Source organism: Tasmannia lanceolata, unplaced genomic scaffold (genome assembly GCF_043159265.1).
Source record: "Tasmannia lanceolata isolate RefF3 unplaced genomic scaffold, GAP_Taslan_0.1 ptg000006l, whole genome shotgun sequence".
Lineage (NCBI taxonomy): Eukaryota > Viridiplantae > Streptophyta > Magnoliopsida > Canellales > Winteraceae > Tasmannia > Tasmannia lanceolata.
Genome location: NW_027518683.1, coordinates 5,330,801 through 5,350,710, shown reverse-complemented (window position 1 = coordinate 5,350,710; position 19,910 = coordinate 5,330,801). Strand labels below are relative to the sequence as shown.

Here is a 19,910-nt window from a genome sequence, read left to right as displayed (position 1 = left end):
CCATTATTTATGATTTTTTAACCTTTTTATTTCCCCGATTGCAAATCAAATAAGCTAGTAACCAGACGAACTGTAAATTCCAACATTGTATCGATTTATATCCTTATGCTCTTTATTGAGAAATCATATTTTAGTTTACCACAAAAACAAAATAAGACAAGTCCTACATCTGTACTAAAACTTTCTATAACCCTCTCCTACTAGATGAGTTGCAGACATTTGATTGCATCGTAAGACCTAATCCAAGATCCAAATTTTTACAGATTCTCTTGGAAGGAGGCAAGGGAGAAGGCTTGATGACGATAGGCATATTCTCCTCGGAACGGTTTTTCCGCAACATGTCAAACTTCCAGGTATTTGGTTGGATTGGAACAGTATATAGTAGGCCAGATGGTTTTGAAAAAACAGCGCCAGTATTTTGATCCAAGGGCTTGAAACTACTCTGAGAGTCTTCAAAGAGAGTGAACTCACATGGGGCTTCACAAGAAGGATCATAGAAGAATGGAGTTGAGTGATGATATCTGAAACCATGACTCTGCAAAGGTCGAAGGCTAGCCCACCTTGCTTGGAGCTGCAATCTTTTCTTCTTCAATCTCTCATTTTTGTGAGCATTTTGATGCCCACCCAAAGCCTGTAAATTAGCAAACTCCTTGAAACAGAACTGGCATTCATGTTTCTTGTCCTTTGGTTCGCCTTTAGAACATTTCTCCTTCCCAGGTTTCTTCCTCTGAAACAAGACTGTATCAGAGGATTTAACTGTTGTCGCCGCCTTGTTTCCCTCGATCTTTCTAAAACAGACCTGGTCATTAATATCCATGTTTGCTTGCATGTAAGGATTCACCTCGAAACCGAACAATCGGAGCTTCTTCTCTTCACCATGAATGTTTACACACTGGCCATTATTTGCACCCAATCTGCCTGAAAGATGATTAGAGGTGGCAACACCTTTCTCTGCAACATCCTTTTCCATCTCTCTTCTAAGTAATAAGCAAGTTGAGATGTCTCAAGAATTCGTGCACAGATAAAATTAGTTTATCTCCCTTCCATTTATAACACATACTTATTCCCTAAAAGGATTATCTTATAATCATGAACAGCATATAGGTAGCTATGGAGTCAATAAAAGGAAATAAATAAGTCAGATCAAAGGGGTGTCATCCATTGAATTGTGGATCATCCCTACAGTTAGGTTAGAACTTTCCATATTGCATTATAGATATGCCACTTAACTTTGTCAATTCAATCCATTTGATTAAGAAGGCATCTATTTGTCTGTAAGTGCTTTGAAAATCAATATTAACATGCAATTAATTAGTCGCAATTGGCATTTTAAAACAATATTCCACGCTTAAAGCATGATAGAATATTACTGCAATTTCAAAAGTCAAAAAATGGGGATGCATTCACCTAATGCAACAAATCTACTAACTGAATAGATTATTTTGTTCGACCAATTAATCGCCTACGGATGTCTTATATTTAAGTGTTATGCTCTCAACCCTATGCAAGTAAGTCGAAAAAATGCTAGTTTTGACAATGTCTTGGTTATTGTCTAAGAATTTCAAGTGGGAGTGCAGATAGAAAATGACAAATGAAACCAAGATCATTCGAATGAATAGATTACTTAATTGGTAAACCTCAGGCAAAGGAACATTAGCAATGGGTAATGATGCATGTAGGGCTGCAAAGGAGCCGAGCCGAGATTTGGGGTGTTCGGGCTCGGCTCGTTTAGTTTTTAAGAAGGCTCGTGTTCGGCTCGGCTCGTTTAGTTTTCAAAAAGGCTCGGCTCGTGAAATATTCGACAAAATGCTTGGCTCGGGCTCGTTAAGTAGGGCTACAAATGAACCGAGCCGGCTCACGAACATGTTTGGGTTCGGCTCGTTAAAAGCTCGGCTCGGGCTTGTTCGTTTACTAAACGAGCCAAACCTAAGCCCAAAAATGATTAAACAAACGAGCTGAACCTAAGCTCGGCTCGTTTAGTAAACGAACGAGCCCGAGCCGAGCTTTTAAAGAGCCGAACCCAAACATGTTCGCGAGCCAGCTCGGTTCATTTGCAGCCCTGGATGCACGTACATAATATATGTATAATATACCAGCTAATTATGGAATGATATCTAGGAATATCTTTTTGGAGAAAGCAACTCAAATATTTTATTTCAAACTACAGGAGAAGGCAACTCAAATCTTTTATTTCAAACTACAGGAGAAGCCAACTCAAATATTTTATTTCAAAACTACTGTTTGATTGCTAAACAAGTCAAAATAAACTGCCTCAATTATTGAATAAACAAGCATGATATTTGTGTTGGACAATAGTTTAGTTGGAACCCACTTTTTCTGTAGTTTTGGGGGCATCTTGGAAACATCGAACTGCATTGTTATTCCAATGTCTCAAGCTCGATCTTCTAAGAAGGCTCGTGTTCGGCTCGGCTCGTTTAGTTTTCGAAAAAGCTCGGCTCGGCTCGTTAAGTGGAACTGTGGGATTTGAACCCAAGCCCCCTCTAAATCCAGCGCCTTAACTACTCAGCCAAACCTTCATTTGTGGTAAACAATCCACATTCTTTTCTTTTATATATAAAAAACAAACATAATCCAAGCTTTAAAGCGAGCCGAGCCTAAAAAGCTCACGAGCTTTTCCAAGCCGAACTATACAAAGCTCAAGTTTGGCTCATTTATTTTGGCGAGCCTGATTTTTGGGCTGGGATTTGGCTTGTTTAGTAAACGAACGAGCCCGAGCCGAGCTTTTAATGAGCCGAACCCAAACATGTTCGCTAGCCGGCTCGGTTTATTTGCAGCCCTAACTCATGTCCATCAGCTCCCACTCATTTTTTTCTTTTTTTTCTTTACCCTATTCATTTACTTTCTTGCTTTATACCCAGCCCAACAAATCATCCCACTCATTTTTTTTCTTTTTTTTTCTTTTTTTTTCTTTACCCTATTCATTTACTTTCTTGCTTTATACCCAGCCCAACGAATCATCCCTTCGAAAGGAAGAATCCCAAGTAGGCAAGCAGATCATTAAGTATTCACATATCTTAAATGGAGCTATTATGAAAGTACTGGGGTGGGTTGGTTGATTGACTTTATATCATGCCGGTTATCTAGTGTTGTTGAGGATGAGGATAGATGATGTCACCCAACCACAAAAGCTACACTATGCTGGTGATGGCCATTGTAATCCACATTCCTCTCTCATCTAGAGTCCCAGAGGGAAAAAAAAAAGCATAATGGTTAATGGTGTTTGAATTTAAAAGGCTGCAAAAAATTAGTATTTTATTCAATGCTGGAAGAGTAATTTGTTAGAGGGCAGGGGCCGTTACAGGAGTTTCTATGATGGTTACCACCTTTTGAGGTGCAACTTTTACAGAGCTTCCCATGTGTAACAAGAAGACAGTTCAAGTCAAATTTCAGCTCATTCGGGATCCGCCTGTTGAGATGAAGATATGTCTTTTCTCTGTCTGCCCCCACAGGAACCCAACCAATGGACTTAGCAATCCGAAATACCTATAAATGCACACTTCACTGGTCAGTACAGAGTCAAGAAAACAATGTAAAATCAAATGCTGCACTATAAGAATAGTTCTGACTTCTGAGTGAAGAATTTAGCGTACAATCAGAATATTGTATTCAAGTGTTCACTGCCACAATAAGACAGTCAAAGGAATCTACTCACATGAGTATCCACGGGGAAATCATCTTGCTGGAGATGGAACATCAAAACACAAGCCACCTGGCATCATTTTCACAACCATCACATTCATGCATGAGCGAATCCAAACGGCGACAATTCAAGAAGCATCAGGATAAATTCGTGCAGATTGGTGGAGTTTGGCTGAAACTTACATTAAGTAATATAAATTTACTAAGGAAAAATGGTTAAGTATATACAATTCGACTTTAAAGATATAGGATCTCTTCGGATGCGACCAAATTCTGTCCTTAATTTCCAATAAGACTATTTTAATGTAATCTCATTTGCAAATGAGACAAGGCATTAAATACATCATTTCTGAAACAACTATAACTATTTTTTCAAATAATCATGCTTCAAAACCATTTGCCTCTAAGATTACAAGCAAATACTTTTTAGAGCTCCTCAAAGAGCTCCTTAAGCAGCAAGAGCTGCAACCCATGAAGAAACGCCGGGCTCCAACGTGACTGAGCAGTCTAATCTGGCAGCTGGTCCTGATGCGTATAGTTGAAATTTGGTCGAGAAGTGCCCATAGATGTTAGCACTCAGCAGAGAAAATCATTTGGCGACAATCCATTTTGAAACAGGGACACATGTGCCTATATGAATGTGTCTGTCAACTGATCTTTGGACCTCACACATGGAGTAGATATTAATTCGGTTGTGATCTTTTCATGAACAAAATAACAATTTATTTCAATGTGCTTAGTCATCCATCCCACATAACACTGGATTATTGGCAATGAAAGTAGGCCCCTAATTATCACAAAACATCTTCATTGGCCTATATACTCTAAACCCTAACTCTTCCAAAAGTGTCTTCATCCAGATCAACTTCCACAATGTGTGACCCATCGCACGATGTTCCACTTTTGCACTAGATCAAGCAACCACATTCTGCTTCCTGTTGTGCTAGGATATTGCCTCAAACAAAGGTACAATAGCTCGTTGTCGAACATCGGAAAGAAGGCAAACCTGCCCAATCCACATCTAAATGCTTTCACTCTCAAGTTTTTTTTTCTTGAAAATAATTCCTTTGCCTGGTGCATTCTATAAATATATCACACTAGACAACTTCCCAATGACCAACGGTAGATTATGCGCAGACTAACTTACAATGCTTACAAGAAAAGCAATGTCAGGACATGTAGTTCTCAAGTAAATAAGGATTCCATCAAGGCATCAACATTTACCAGGATTCTCAAACAAATCACTCTTATCCTATACTAATTTTACATCAGAAACCGTAGTAGTATCAATAGGCTCTGCGCCTAACATATTTGTCTCTAAAAAAGACCAGAAACATAATTTCCTTTTGATAAACCAATGCCAATCTTCGCCGTGCACAACTTCAATGTGAAGACAGTAATGTAATTATCCTAGATCTTTCCTTTGTACATGAGCTTGCAAATATTTTTTTACTGCATCAATTTCCCTTTGATCATTCCCAATAACAACAATGTCGGCCGCGGAGACAACTAAAATCACAATGTCACCAAAGTAGATAACAATGACTGCATGTCTCCATATAAATATTGCATGGTCTACATAATGACTAAATGGGTAACTATGTGACAATAGAGCTAAACTTATCAAACCAAGCACGAGGAGACTTTTCAAACCGTAGATAGCCTTTTCCAACTTACAAACTCTTCCTAGCTTCCCCAAAGCAACATACCTTGGAGATTGTTTCATATAAACTTCCACTTGTAAGTCGCCATGAAGAAAGGCATTCTTTATATTTAGCTGCCACAATGATCAATCTTTTTTGTTTGAATGACGATTGACAAGTATAAATTATATTAGAAAATTAGAAGGCACACAACCGAGATGATCGAGGCAACAGGGAAAACAGATAAAATAAAAGAACATAGCAACAACTATCAGGGAGGAAGAAAATAAAAAAACTCCAGAGCAGCCATACTAACACTAGCATGGGAAAGCCTATCTGCATCACTATTCACCGATCCATTTACATGTTGAAAAGGCTACCATCGATGAGATCATGAGATTGGCAAACATCCAAGGATGGGAATGGCTACCATCCATCCACAACTACCAATCTTGATTAGAAGCAATAGCGATAATCACACTAATGGAATTTAGTTTTGCAACCAAAGCAAAAGTCTCCGAGTAATCAATACCAAATATTTGTGTGTATCCTTTAGCAACCAACCATGTCTTCAATCTTTCAATAGTGCTATCAAGTATATGTTTAGGGTTTAGATGTAGGATGACAAATTGAAGATAGGGTGGTAAAGGTGATTACGATAACAAAAAATAAGATGTGATGAGATTATGGTTTCGCATAGAATAATGAATGACATCATGAGCAAGGTACTCTAGTATCATCAACAAATATATCCCCTGAGTAAACTTCCAGTGTACGAATTACACATCTCATCTTGATGAGCAGTAAACCCAGGAAGGCACACTGGTATCACAATTATGTAAACGATTTAATTCTTTCTGCTTTGCAACCTTCAAGGGTATCTCTTCCATCAGGTATCCTTCAACACATTTTTCTAAAGATACCATAAAATGCCATGTGTATGTGTCTGCATAGAGAATGATTGATCACACAATCAATGGAAAGATCTGATTTCTTATTTCCTCATGAAATATAAATAAGTGAGAATAGTTCATGAATCTTGGTCCACAAAGCATATGCTGCTGCCATATCAACAAGAATAATTATGGATAAATAGTTTAACTTAACAGCTATCCAATAAACATTTGTCCTACAAAAAAAATGGCCCTGTATTGACTTTTCTTTGTCATTCAAATTAAAGTCTAAGATCTAATTCCGTCTAGATGGACATAGACACAACAATGCAAAATTGGCAAAGCTTGCCCTCACATTGGTTTTGATTGAGTTCAAGACTAGCAAGTTGGGTTAAGACGAGGATTTGGAGGGATATCCATACAAACATTTCAATGAAAGCATCAAGAAAATGAGTGATGAGAAACGAAGAATAGAAGACATAAGAAACATTCGACTAAGCAATCCAGAATATGCACAATTCATTCTTTTCTTTTTCTTTAGTAAATTGAAAAGCAATCACGTCTATAAACAAAAGAGCATTTAAAAACGACAAATCTCTCTCTAGTTTAATGTTATGCCAAGAGATGCTAATGCATTGTTAAGCCTTATGACAGTCAAGCATATCATATCAACTGGTGGCTGCTGACAATTTTTGGGAAAGGTAATCACATTTGAAAGCTATTTAAAAAAGAAATTAAAAATTGTAATGCCAATATCAGTCTTTAGGAAAGGTAATAACATTCGACAACTGTTTAAAAATGAGGTTAAAACTTGTTGTGCCAATATTAGTAGACTTGAGGTCGGATTTTTTGTTTAGGGTTCTTAAGTAGCTGCATGCCTTCCACTATTTTCCTTTTTCCTCATCTCTTATGCCATTTACACCCCCCTCTCTCTCTGGAAAGGCAAGGAAGCGGGGAAGGAGGTTTTACAATACTGTAAATGGATTGTATTTCCATTGGCGATCTTTAGTGGAAGTTCCTGTAGGAACATCATCTGTTTCAGGTTAGTCTCTTTACTTCTTAGTTTCTTCTTTTTTCCGGCCTCCAATGTGGTATGATTAGATTAAAGCTGGGAATGAGATTTGTTTTTTGTTCTCTCTCCTCATTCTCCCCCTCTCTCTCTCTCTTTATATATATATATATATATATATATATATATCCCTTTCCTGCGGGTCGTCCGGGTCAACCTCGGATCACGAGTTGGAGCGTGGGAGGGCGATCCCGGTAACATTGGTTAGTGTTTGGCCTCAAGGGCCCACTTTGCAAATTAAAAGAAGTCCTAGTAGTCCATTTGTGGTAGGAAATGATTATGTATTGGTTGTCTTAAGTCATTAGGAGTTTGAGTTAAGTCAAGAGTCCTAGTTTACTTGTAGTAGGGACTAGGGAGAGTCCATGTAATAATTTTATTTCAATGAGTTAGTAGTTTAAATGTAATGTGAGTCCTAATTAGTCTAGAAGTTATTTTACAATAAGGAATATGAGTTTTTTTTTCCAATTTTCGTATAAATATGAAAGGCCTACGGACCTTGAAAATATTTCAATATAAATAAAATTTGATGTTTTCTTATGTTGATGGGGTGTGATGCCTTTTTTAAAGTGTAATGCTTAGGTCTGTTTTCTATCTCTAAAGTCCTATTTCTTTCTTTCTCCTCATCTTTTTCTTCTAGTGCATCCTTTTTCTATTTCACATCTCTACTTGCTTGCCTTATTCCTTGCCTATTTCTCTCCCTTCTTACATCCTTTTCATCTCCCTCAGTTGGGTTCATATTCATAAACTACTTCACCCAGTTGGGTTCATAAACCACTTCTCTTTCTACGACCATCTCCCTTCTTTCTTGAACTTGACCTCCTTTATCTTGATCTCTTTGATCTAGATCATTTTCTCAATCTAGATCTTGATTATCTATTCTTTCTATGTTTCTCTTGGTTGTCATGGATTTACATCATATTGGTATTAAAGCTAGATTTGAATCAATTTAGTATCAGAGCCAATAGGTTTACATTAATTATGATCAGATCTGGATTTACAGATCAATTTGGTGCAAGATTTGGATTCACATCAAATTGCTATAAGAGCTAGATTTGCATCATAAGCTCAATGGTATATCCAGACATCAATCAAAATCCTACAATTCATGTCTCTGACATACTCATGTTCTAATTTATTATAGATCCCCCCATGTGATAGTTAAGAAAGCGATGTCCACAATGCTAAAATCTTCCCATTATTATTCAGAGACTTCTGATCTTTCTGCATATCAAAAGAGACAGAAATTCTTGTTCATGTTGAATGACACATATTATCCCAGATTTGATGCAAAAAAGAGGAACAATGACAGCCAATGAATGGATCTCCCTAAAAATTCGACCATGAACGGATCTCTTCCATATGATGGCCACTTCTACAACAGACTTCATATAAACCTGGTGCATTATTTGAGCTCCACAATAAGGACAGATAACTTGGTTCACTATGCCGACCACTGATCCAAGAGCAACGCTGGAAAAATGCAACAAGTTTCATGTACCACATAGGCAATTCCTTATCTCTCCCTCAGTCCCTCCACCACATAAATCAAGTTTCTCTACCTCATCAATGCTTCCCATTCACTGTTAAGTTTATGTGTCTCATCAAACTGTGATTATTAGGTCTATTTTTGTAGGGTCATTGGAAGAAAATTTTGTAATGACCATATGCCCAACTATTGACAAAGGGCGTTCCTTATTGATTGAGCATATAATTTTAAAAATTGCATCATGAGGATAGATGCCATGCCTTGGATATTTCTTTAGATTGATACAATAGAAATTCTACTTTAATGAATGTACCCAGATCTACAAGTAAAAATAATAAATTTCATGCGCGAGTTTGAATATGAAAAATAAAGGAAAGAAAAGTAAAGCATTATCACATTCTATAAAAGGGTAGTGAACATTTTTAAAAAGCAAGAAAGAAATATTACTGTTTTTGGCCCAATTCCTTTGAAACGGCAGAGCTCAGCCTTAATCTCATCAACTGGCATCCCTCGCAAATACTCCAAGCATATTTTTCCTCTATTTTCAAGTAGAGAGCTCAGAATATTCTTAATACAAGAAGCTTTTGTCACAGCCAAACCACCACATTTTATGGCATCTTCAACACATTTAGATTCTGCTGCAAGAACCTTCACAGAACAAAAAAATAAATTCAATGTAGATAATAACAAAAAGAAAAGCACCTGACAGTACTGATTGATACTTACACTCCTACAAAAAAAGAAAATTCAATGTAACCATGAAAATGTAGCAACAGGCCTATAACAACATGTAAAAATGAGACTGAAATTAAAGAGACCCATACGAAAGAAAAAGGGTAAAAGATTTACATCTTCCCAAGTTGGGAAAACCGATTTAAGAGACTCGAACGCTCGTCTAGAGTTAGTTTCGGTGGTATTCTGCGACAGAAGAGTGCTGACAAGACCATCCAATACGCTCTCTCCACGTGTATCCAAAAATGTGGTCTCCGTGGAGCAAAACCCTTCGTCTGATGGCTCAGATTTCACCCGATTCCTCCGGTATTTAATGAATTCTTCAGGGAAGCCATGTAGGGACAACAAATCGTCCCTAACGGCTAGGCATTCTTCGTCAGTTGGGCGAATGTGATCGGGGTAAGGATCGGTTATGGTTTTAGGGTTCTTGGTTTTGGAAGATTTGGGATTAGGGTTTTGCGAATGAAGCTTTCTTTTTCGCATTCTCAAGGAGGGAGAGATTTTGAGATTTTGAGAGAAGGGCTCTTTGTTAGGTCGTCGTTGTAAGTCTTTAATTTTGAGGTTTTCTTTGCCGGTCCTTGGGTTGAAAAGGGGCCGCGGGTCACGGCGGTAAATGTTTAGGGCTTGCGGGTCGGGGTTTAACCTTGTAATCGGTCCGGGCTAGGGTTTGAACAAAGTAATTGCTTTTTTTGGGGGATTTGCTAGCGTAACCAGAAGGCATTTCGCTGATGGTCTGTTACATGTCAGAGTGTTACGTACCAAAATAGGTCTCACTTTGGTAAAATAAATTAGTTTATATTTATTAGTTTTTAGGATTTGCTTTGTAACTGTTTGGGATGTGTAGGACTCTTAAAGATAAGGATTATCTAGATTAGGGATTTTCTACAAATCCCTTTTTTTTAACCCAAAGCTCAACCCGACTTGACCCATCTATCATTCTGAAGGCAAGTTGAGCGGGCCTATTTCGTTTAAGAGCGAGTAAGTGGTGCACTATATTTTCCATATGGCTGAGTGTTTACGGAGTAGTGAAGAGAAAGAAAGGAATATAAATTCTCATTTCTTTGCTTTCCTTTTTCTTGATTTTAGAAAGTCAAATATTGCAAAATGGCTAGCATTTGAAAATTTCATAACCCACTAAGAAATGGTAGGAAATGGAAAATGTGATCTTTTACATTGATTTTCCTATGTTTTTGGTGCATCCAAAGGGACCTTTGCATTGTATAAGTAGAAGGAAAGGAATATAGATTCTCATTTATTTGCTCTCTTTTTTCTCTTGATTAGAGGGAAAGTCAAACATTAGAAAAATGGCTTTCATTTGAAAAAGGAAAAATGATATGGAGACCGAGTGGACGGCAAATAGAGACCCCAACAATGATGAAGTAACATGTGTGCAAAAAAAAATTGCATTTTGCTATTTTTCCTAGTCATTTTTTTTTTAATGACGTAGGATGTCCCCACTCCACTTTGTGAGTGGAACTAATTCCCTCCTGATGAGTGCAATAACCCGTAAACCACGCACATCGGGCAAGCCCATAGTGTATTTTTCCTAGATTTAAGAGATGAATTATGTCACTTGTGATGGTTTGGTGAGAACCGTACCTATTTGTTCAGTCCCGTTTTCGGTAGTATTCTCGTTTTCCCTCGCATTACTCTTCGAGAACTTTACAGCAGATAAAGACTACATGTGAACAGTAAAGGGGGCCCAACCAAATTGTTGGTCATTTCCACTTTTGTCTTTATTTTCCAGACAAAATCCCGTTTTGGAAGTATTTTCCAAAAGGAAAGGGAAATGAAACTAAAATACTGATGGAAATTCCTCCCTTCTAAATCAGATAGATTCATATCTGAAAGAGGCTGACAATAACTTCTTTCAAAATTAACTATTTCTTCTACTGATATGCTGTGCCCCTCACCCCACTCCCACACACAACAATGGTTTCTGTGAGAATGGCTCACTGCTTGAGGGTAAATTCACCCCCTTTAACATTTTTCTTTGTCTTTAAAACTTAACGAATAACATTAAAAGGGCGCACACCAACGGTTTCTATGAGAATGGTTCACTGCTCGAGGATAGATTCACCCCCTTAAACATTTTTCTTTGTCTTTAAAACTTAACGAATAACATTAAAGGGGGGTCCAAATTTTTAGTTAAATTATGATTCACCGTGACTTAATGAAATGGGCAAATTTTTAGTTAAATTATGATCCACCCTGACATAATGAAATGGGATTTGCTGGGGACCATCGCAGAAGACATTTCGCGGAATGTCTGTTTCATGAGAGTGCAGCCGCATGGGCTCAGATTTCATCATATTAACTAGTGGTTTTAAAAGAAAATAACATTGTATTCATATGTCTACTTCAACCTGACAATCATGTAGGTCGTCTTCTCTGATATGTCACTCCCTAACGAGTTATGGCGATGAAAAGTGAGAAAGAGAGACAGAGATAGAAACGTTGGGGTCATAGTTTACAGTTCGGGCTCAAGTTTTAACTGGTTTCCCAAGGTGACAGACCGCCTTTGGTTGGATGTAAAGTCCTTTTCAGTGTTATAATGGACAAACCTATGAGACTTAGTTGCCATTGGCCTCAGATCCTTAATGCAACCAAGGGTGTGCATTTCAAAATGGATCCCCAAAATAGAGGCGTTACCTAACCATCAACTATGGGACGCATTACACCCCGGAGGCATGTTTCCCTCCCGAACAAGCACCACATCTTTCTAGTTTCTAAGGCTTATAAATGTATGAATATAGTAATAATAATTAAATGTGAATATGGTATTTACCTAGTAGATTAGTGGTGTAAGTAGTCGAAGAGACAAGCATTGGCTTTACGTGGAACTTATCTCGTAGAATAGTAGTAAGTAGTGTAGAGTAACGGTAGGGGTTTTCATTACCGATGTAGAGAGAGAGAGAGAGAGAGAGCCAAATTCCCTCTTTTTTAAGTTTTTGGCTTAATTTCGTAGGGAGGGGACAATATGATTAACCAAGAGACATCTCTAGTATTCTCGGATTTCAAATTATTTTCAATGCTATATTGGCAACCAAACAAGAAGTTTTGCTGACATATGTGGTACGTACCCAAATGCCAAGCAAAACCCCTAAGCCATCCTGGCTTTTGTGCAACCGAAAAAACCGGAATCATACGTCATTAGAGCCGTCAGTACGTAGTCACAAATATGGCATCTTGCCTTAACCATCCCTGAAGTAGTAAATATTTTTGTGGTGACTAAATCTCTATTGAGTAATACATTATTAGCGGCAAATGAAGAAGCCAACGATTTGGGCTGAGGAAACGTACTGGCTAAGTAAGACATTGGGTGATGGTGATTGCATGCTTTCCTTAATGTTAACTTTGTTTTGCCTTTTGGATATTGATATGTAGGGACATCTCATCCTTTTGTTGCATTCTCTCTGATATCATTGCAATTACCTTTTCAAAAAAGCAAAAATATTATTCCAAAAGATGCTGCAAAGAGCAATCTTAAATTGTTAATTTCTTCTAAAAAATCAATCCATAAAATATCTAATCAAAGAAATTTTATTCTTAAAATGAGCTCTAGTAGAATATTGATTGGATCTTAATTTTCAAAGAAATAAATTTTATACTTAACATGAGTTCTAAGTAGAATTATCGATTGGGTCTTGATTGTCAACTACTTGGGGCCTATGTTTCGGAGCCCATAAAGCCTTGTTATAGTCTATTGATTAATTAATATTTTACTCGAGCTAATAATATTAGTTTCTGGTAATTTCAGTGCGAGAAAGTTTTAAGAACGATTATAAATAAAATTATTTTGATCATCTCGGTTGGCTATTATTAATAGCTAGGGATTTGCTAGCGTCCATCGCAAAAGGCATTTTGCAGATGGTCTGTTGCACGTCAGAGCAGCCACACAGGCCCACTTTTCAGCAGATTTTGTCTTCACTCACAAGGTGGCTGGTATGACATGTAACAGACCATTCACGACCATTCACGAAATGCCTTCTAAGATGGACGCTAGCAAATCCCTTATTAATATATTCTGCCACTTCTCAAAAAAAATTTATTTTTCATCAAAAGATTTCTTCTGTGTATAGACATTTATATTAAATTCTTGTTGCAAGAAGGTCTGGCCTGGGCCTAGGCCAAGAAAAAGTGCGCATCTGGTCCTTTGGGGGCCTACGATTTTTTATTGTGTCCAAGCAACCACTCTACTAAGGATGGACCATAGTGTTCTACTCTGTGAAGATGGACCCGTGCTTAAATTTGTTTTCGTTTGTTTCAAGGCTAGCAAATGCACAACACAATTTATCCATGACTTGGAATTCGCATTTTCAACATAGCTCTCTCCCAACTGCTTCTCTCTTCACAAAAAAAAATAGAAAAGGAAAAGCGAAAAAGAGAGAATTTCCTTTATCTTTGTTCCTTTTCATAAAGCCTTGGGTGCCATCCGAAGAAAAAGATGATAATAAAAGAGAAAAGGGAAGTAGGAAAAGAAAGAAGATTTTGTGCAATGGAAGTCATGGAGAAAGAGTGCTTGAGCAAGTATCATATGCTTTTATACACTCTAAATTAGGATCTTTCATAGGGCTCAAGGTGATAGTATATTTGGATTTATAAAGCAAGAGTTGTTATATTACAAGTCTTAGTAAAGAAAATTACCAGTGGTCCGGGACGGTTATTTTGTTGATCCTATCCGTATAAATTTGCCCTCATTATTCACTTGGAGTTCTTTATTATTAGAAGTACAACTCAGAACGGGTTTGATTGGATTGGCTTGAGGCCAACCATAACCTAACCTGCCTTTAAATCTTACAACCCTAACTCAACCGTTCTAACCCGATGTGTTGGGTTCAAGTTGTGTCCCGGTGAAAAAAATACAAAAAAAAAGAGGATATTGTGTTCCAAGGTCGAGTCATATCAGGTTGAGCTCAGGTCAACTCGTAGAGTAGGGGTAGGGGGTGTCATTACCAATATATAGAGAGAAGAGAGATGGAGAAGAGAGAAAAAAAAAAGAAATAGCATTATTCTCAAGAAATCCAAGCAAAATTCCACCTTTTTGTAGTTTTGGGCTTGGATATCATAGTGAGGGAACAAGAGTAACACATCAGTAGACGTGCAATGATTAGCCGAGACATACATAGAAGTCTTCAGGGATTTCAATGCTATATTGGCAACCAAACAATGGGTTTTGCTTTTCAACGCCCTATTGGTAACCAAACAAGGAATTTTTGCTAGTGTGTTACTCAAATGCCAAGCAAAACCCCTAAGCCATTCCGGCTTTTATTTAAACAAACACACATGTGGGTGAGCCTCCCTGCGGCCACCAGAATTCTCACAGGGAAAAAGCATCCTTGTGGGATTAACCATGTCCTAAAATTCTCAAACGCCAGAATAATTTAGCCCTTCAACGCGCACCTTTAAATGGATAGGATAGACAGAAAAAAAGAGCAACATTCTAAGTTGGTCTATATAAAGCAGAGGCTTAAAATAGTTCAGTGTGAGATTTTTGTAAGACAAGGCCCATCAGTAATAGAGTTGAAAAGATGAATGGTTGGTCTCCTCAAATAAGTCGTATAATCTTGTCAGCTTCCGCAGAATTATTGGTTTTGGAGTCTTTGAACACCTTTGATTAAAAGCGCAACACACCATGGTTTTACAAAAGACATCCTTTTAAATAGGGTTGATCCTTTCACAGTGTAAAGCAGCACTATAATGGTGAGTTTTTTTTATGGTGTAAGCCCTTATATTCCCGTAATTTTCAAAAAGTACTGTGCGGATCACATCATAGAATGATCCAAATCGTTCATGTGATGGGCGACAACGTAAATAGGTTGTGCTCAAAAAACCATTTCTATAGGATGATTCCAACCCTTCAATCTTTAGAGGCTTCCCTAATATGCAATTCCTCTATAGATCGGAGGGATAGGATCATCCTAGGGAAATGATTTAGGTGAACAACCTATTTACGTTGTGTTCCATCACATGGACAGTTTGGATCATCCTATGATGTAACCCATATAGTACTTTTTGAAAAATACGGGACTACAAGGGCTTGCACCAGATAAAATCTCATGTAATGGTTTGAAAGTTGCACATGACTAATATATGGAGAACTCTCGACTAACAGGTTACAGTGTATTTCAAAAAGCTCTAAAAAAGGTCGCACACGAGTAACGGTGGTGTTTTAGAGCTCTCAAAAAAGTGGTGCATCCGCCCAAAGCCACAGAAGTCGAACCCTCGAGACTGAACCCCCTTTTGCTAATGTTATCGAGAAGAGTACATTGCACCAGGTAGACCAACACATGATTAATGAAGAAAATAATATTGTTAGGCCTAAAATCGTAACAGATACGGCAGTGACGTAAGAGCTGGGCTAGAGGACCCAATGAGCTGAAGTGAAGGAACTGAGCCCTGCACAAGAGCAAACGAGGTCAGAAAACCAACCCGGAGTCGTTGCTCCGGACGGGCCCTTCGACACTCAAGTCTAGGGCTGTGCATTATTCGGTTACAACCGAAATAACCGACCGAACCGAATTCGTTCGGTTATTTCGGTTCGGTTGGAATATCAATCGGTTCGGTTTCGGTTTTCATGGATGCCAAATTTCGGTTTTCGGTTTCGGTTTCGGTTTTGAGTGAACAAAATTCGGTTAACCGAAATAACCGAAATAATGATAAAAATCATTATTTTTTCAAAAAAAAATGTGATACGGGCACTCCAAAGGATGATCAAAACCGTCCATTTGATTGATCACAACTTAATTAGGTTGTGCTCCAAAGATCACTTCGATTGGATGATCCTAGCCCTCCGATCGAAACCAAGATTTTCCATTTTTCCTCTTTTTTTCCCACTATTCGGGTTATTCGGTTTATTCGGTTATAACCAAATTTTTAATCGGTTCGGTTTCGGTTCGGTTTTGAAATTTTTCGGTTCGGTTTCGGTTATTTCGGTTCGGTTATAACCGAATAACCACCCCTACTCAAGTCAGTACAAGCAGGAGTGAAGAGCCAAATTTTAAGAGTGGTGGCTTAGAAGTTATTACCCCTTGCTTTGAGCCTTGAGAGGCTTTTTATAGAGGGAGACCTGGGGTGGTTGGATTAACTACCCTAGGACAGGTGTCGGCCCTTTTGTGAGTTTAGGTTTACCTACTCTTAGGTAATTACCGGATTACATCTGGGCCGATGCTGGATTTGTGGTGGGCCCTTCTGGGGCCACATGTCGACAGGTAATTAGTTGTTGTTTTTCATACCCCATCGAATATCTACACTCTTTTCTTGTGATAATGATACTCTTCACTTTATTCAACACTTCTATTGATTAGCTGTTGATAGCTTTTTGAGAATTATTATATTCTTTAACAGATAATTATATAAGTAAGAGAAGTGCCATTATTAAAAAAAGGTGTGGATATCATTTTATTTAATCTAACCTTCTATATAATCCCACCTACTTTTAATCAAAACACAGCACACGTTGCCCCAAAAGCGCGTCGCCTATCTTTGGATTTGATGAATAAAGAAGGGTCCTCCCTTTCTAAGTGTAAAGTACCACTATAATGGTTTGATTTATCAACTCGAATCAAACCCACAAAAGCGTAGTAGCTAGTGTAGCACAAAAGTTCAAAGAGATCTTGCTTAGTACTCTTAGATTAAATTAGCCTAATGAAGTCCCTAATTTGTTATGTTTTTGGATTGCTAAAGCTCTGCTTCAAATTAAATAAGCCATGTAGGGAACATCCATGCAAGGAAAATCCATTTTCAAGTATTCCATATCAGTATGTTGGACCTCACAACACCATATTTATTTATGTACGTCGGCTGACATTTTTAAAACCACGATGGAAACAATGGAGCAGAGGTGGGTCCCACCAATTTCAACAAATGAAAGCCTTGTATTGCATGAGTCCTCAAGCTAGCACAGTTGAGCCTCCTTGTTTTCTCATATTGAAGGAGAGAGGGACCCATATGAAATTCTATGGGACCCTTTATAGTCACCAACAAGGTTTAAAATTTCGGTTTCGATACCGGTTTCGGACCCATGAAATTCCGAAATTTCGGTCGAAATCTAGTACAAAACCCTAAACAATATTTTATTCAATATTAAATTTCGGTCGAAATTTTGGTGAAATATTAATTTAATTTTAAAAAAAAACAGATTTTTTGGGTCAAATTTCGGAAAAACCGAAGTTTCGGCCGAAATTCCGAAATTTCAGCCAAAATAAATGACCGTTTCGGTTTTGTACTACCATGTGAGGACCTCTGAAAAGATGGAGTATAGAAATAATCATAGAGGCGTCAAATACGAGGTCACAGCCACTTCCAATCAAAACTGAGAATAATGTCTGTTTCCACACGGTTAGCTTGGGCCATATGGAATGGGAGTTTTGAGGTGGGACCCATCTGACAAATATTTGGAATCTTGGACAATTGAAAACAAGTAAAGGGTTGAAGGATTAAAAATAGTTGAAAATGAGATCAGCCATCCCTTGTTTTAATAATGGCACTCCTCACTTTCGTCTTTTGAAATTGGATGTCTATATAGCTTTTTGGGAATTATAGTAGTCTATTAAAAATAACTAAACAGATGTAAAGTATATACTGATGAGAGGGGTGTCATTATTAAGAGAAAAGGGAGTGGGGATATCATTTCTGCATGCTATGGAGAAACATGAAATGCGGAAAAATCGAAAGAAATCAGAATCTTTTTTGTGGTCAAATAATTGAGTGGGAGCAGGCAAGTAGAATCTTTAACTTTTTATGTAACCTTCGCCCTCTCGTTCCTCCTTGGGACTCTCATTGATTTCATCATCTTCCTCACTCTTTTGCAACTAAAAGTCCAAAACATGATGGTGATGTGCAGCCAATGGGGGAGCCCTTTCACCTCTTTTTTGCAAGGGCTCCCTTCAGTTTAGACTTCCTCCCAAAACAAACACTACTCTTGTTTAGGGGTGGCAATGGTTCAGTTTCGGTTCGGTTCGACCCCCAAACCGAACCGAACCAAAACTGAATTTTCGGTTCGGTTTCGGTTCGGTTCCGCCAATTTTGCCACCCCTTACTCATAATAATTGGAAATATTCGGTTTCGGTTCGGTTTGACCCCCAAACCGAACCAAACCGAAATTTGAATCGGTTTGGTTTAACCAAACCGAAACCGAACTTAGGCTCGGTTCCAGTTCGGTTTCGGTCCGGTTTAGTGTTTTCCCAAAGTAACGTAACGTTGTAAAAGGACAAAAATCACATGAATGCTTTTGTCTCATTTCTAATGGACTCCTAGCTTCGTTAAAACACTCTTCTGATGGTCTCTCCGTAGCTGTTTAGAATTTTAACAGACTTTAGCAGCTTATTATAAAAGTGAAAGATGGAAGGAAAAATATAATCAAGTAGTACAACGGGACCTGCTTGTTCAATGATCCAAACCGTTTATCTTTTAGGCTTTCATGATGAATTCAGGCCACTAGTTGCAGGGTAAGAATCATCATAGGTGGTAAATTTTATAAATTGGTGGGTTATGATCAGGGGACATGTGTTGCTCCATGGCCCTGGCTCTGGCCCAGGCCTAGGAAATAAATGATTTAGATTAGTAAGCAAGTTGGGTCCACTTGTCCCTTTGCCCAATCATCCCTTTTTCAATCATGTAGGAACTCCAAAATAAGGGTGTGCTGTCATTTCGAAAATGAAAAGATATAGTAGGAAAATATTATTGCCACCATGTGTTTCTTGTAACTTCCAGGAAATGGTATTTTCTTGAACCTATTATTTTGTATTACAATTTACAAGTAGGTAAAAGATTTTCAATATTTCTTATGGTAAAAAAAATAAATAACAAAAAAATTGGAGTTTTTGAAAAACAGAATTTTGATAGGGAGTATGGAATTTTGCCCGGGATTTCGGCTGAAATTTCGGTTTCAAATAAGTCCGAGATTTTAGCCGAAACCGAAATTTAAAACCATGCATAGCATAGGTCGAGAATGCTACTATATAGATAGAAATGATACTCCCACAACCTTGATTCAAAACTTATCATTGGCTGTCACGGGTATTTTGGTTTTTATTTTATATTGTAATTTTTGAATTTCATATTTAAAGACATTTTGGGCTTTTTATGAGTTTAAAAATACCTACCATGAGTATTTTGGTCAGAAGTTAATGGTATTGAGCTGATTTGCAAAATTCACTCAAATGTGGCGAGTCTAATTGCAAATTGTCAAACTAGAAGACTCTTTTTTAAAATGAAGTAGAGTAGAAGACATCTTTTGCAAAAACCCCTAAAAATTAATAAAAATATGGGATTTTTGCAAAATAGTCTCCCGCTTTTACTCTACTTCCAAAAGCAGTCTTCTAGTTTGATAATTTTACTGAAGGGCCTGTTTGGATACCTCCCATTTTGTATTAGGATTTGGAATTGAGTTTTGAATACAAATTAAATTCAATAGATCCGGCAGC

The 19,910-nt window shown here is 37.8% G+C and overlaps 2 protein-coding genes across 3 annotated transcripts; both read right to left on the bottom strand.

Annotated features, from left to right (window-relative positions):
- Positions 1-184: 184 nt before the first annotated feature.
- Positions 185-970, bottom strand: LOC143878149 (uncharacterized). Its single transcript, XM_077380456.1, has one exon. The coding sequence runs from the start codon at positions 968-970 to the stop codon at positions 185-187; it is 786 nt and encodes a 261-aa protein (XP_077236571.1).
- A 2,276-nt stretch (positions 971-3,246) lies between these two features.
- Positions 3,247-10,145, bottom strand: LOC143879400 (DNA glycosylase superfamily protein). 2 transcript variants are annotated; one of them, XM_077381775.1, is made up of 4 exons: positions 9,601-10,122; positions 9,199-9,399; positions 3,674-3,730; positions 3,247-3,504 (listed from the first exon to the last, which is right to left on the bottom strand). In XM_077381775.1, exons 1-4 carry the CDS (start codon positions 9,964-9,966, stop codon positions 3,274-3,276), a joined length of 855 nt encoding a protein of 284 aa, XP_077237890.1. In that variant the 5' UTR covers positions 9,967-10,122; the 3' UTR covers positions 3,247-3,273. The 2 variants fall into 2 exon arrangements, with proteins under 2 accessions (XP_077237890.1, XP_077237889.1); XM_077381774.1 differs by lacking the exon at positions 3,674-3,730 and having other exon boundaries at positions 9,601-10,145.
- Positions 10,146-19,910: the final 9,765 nt, after the last annotated feature.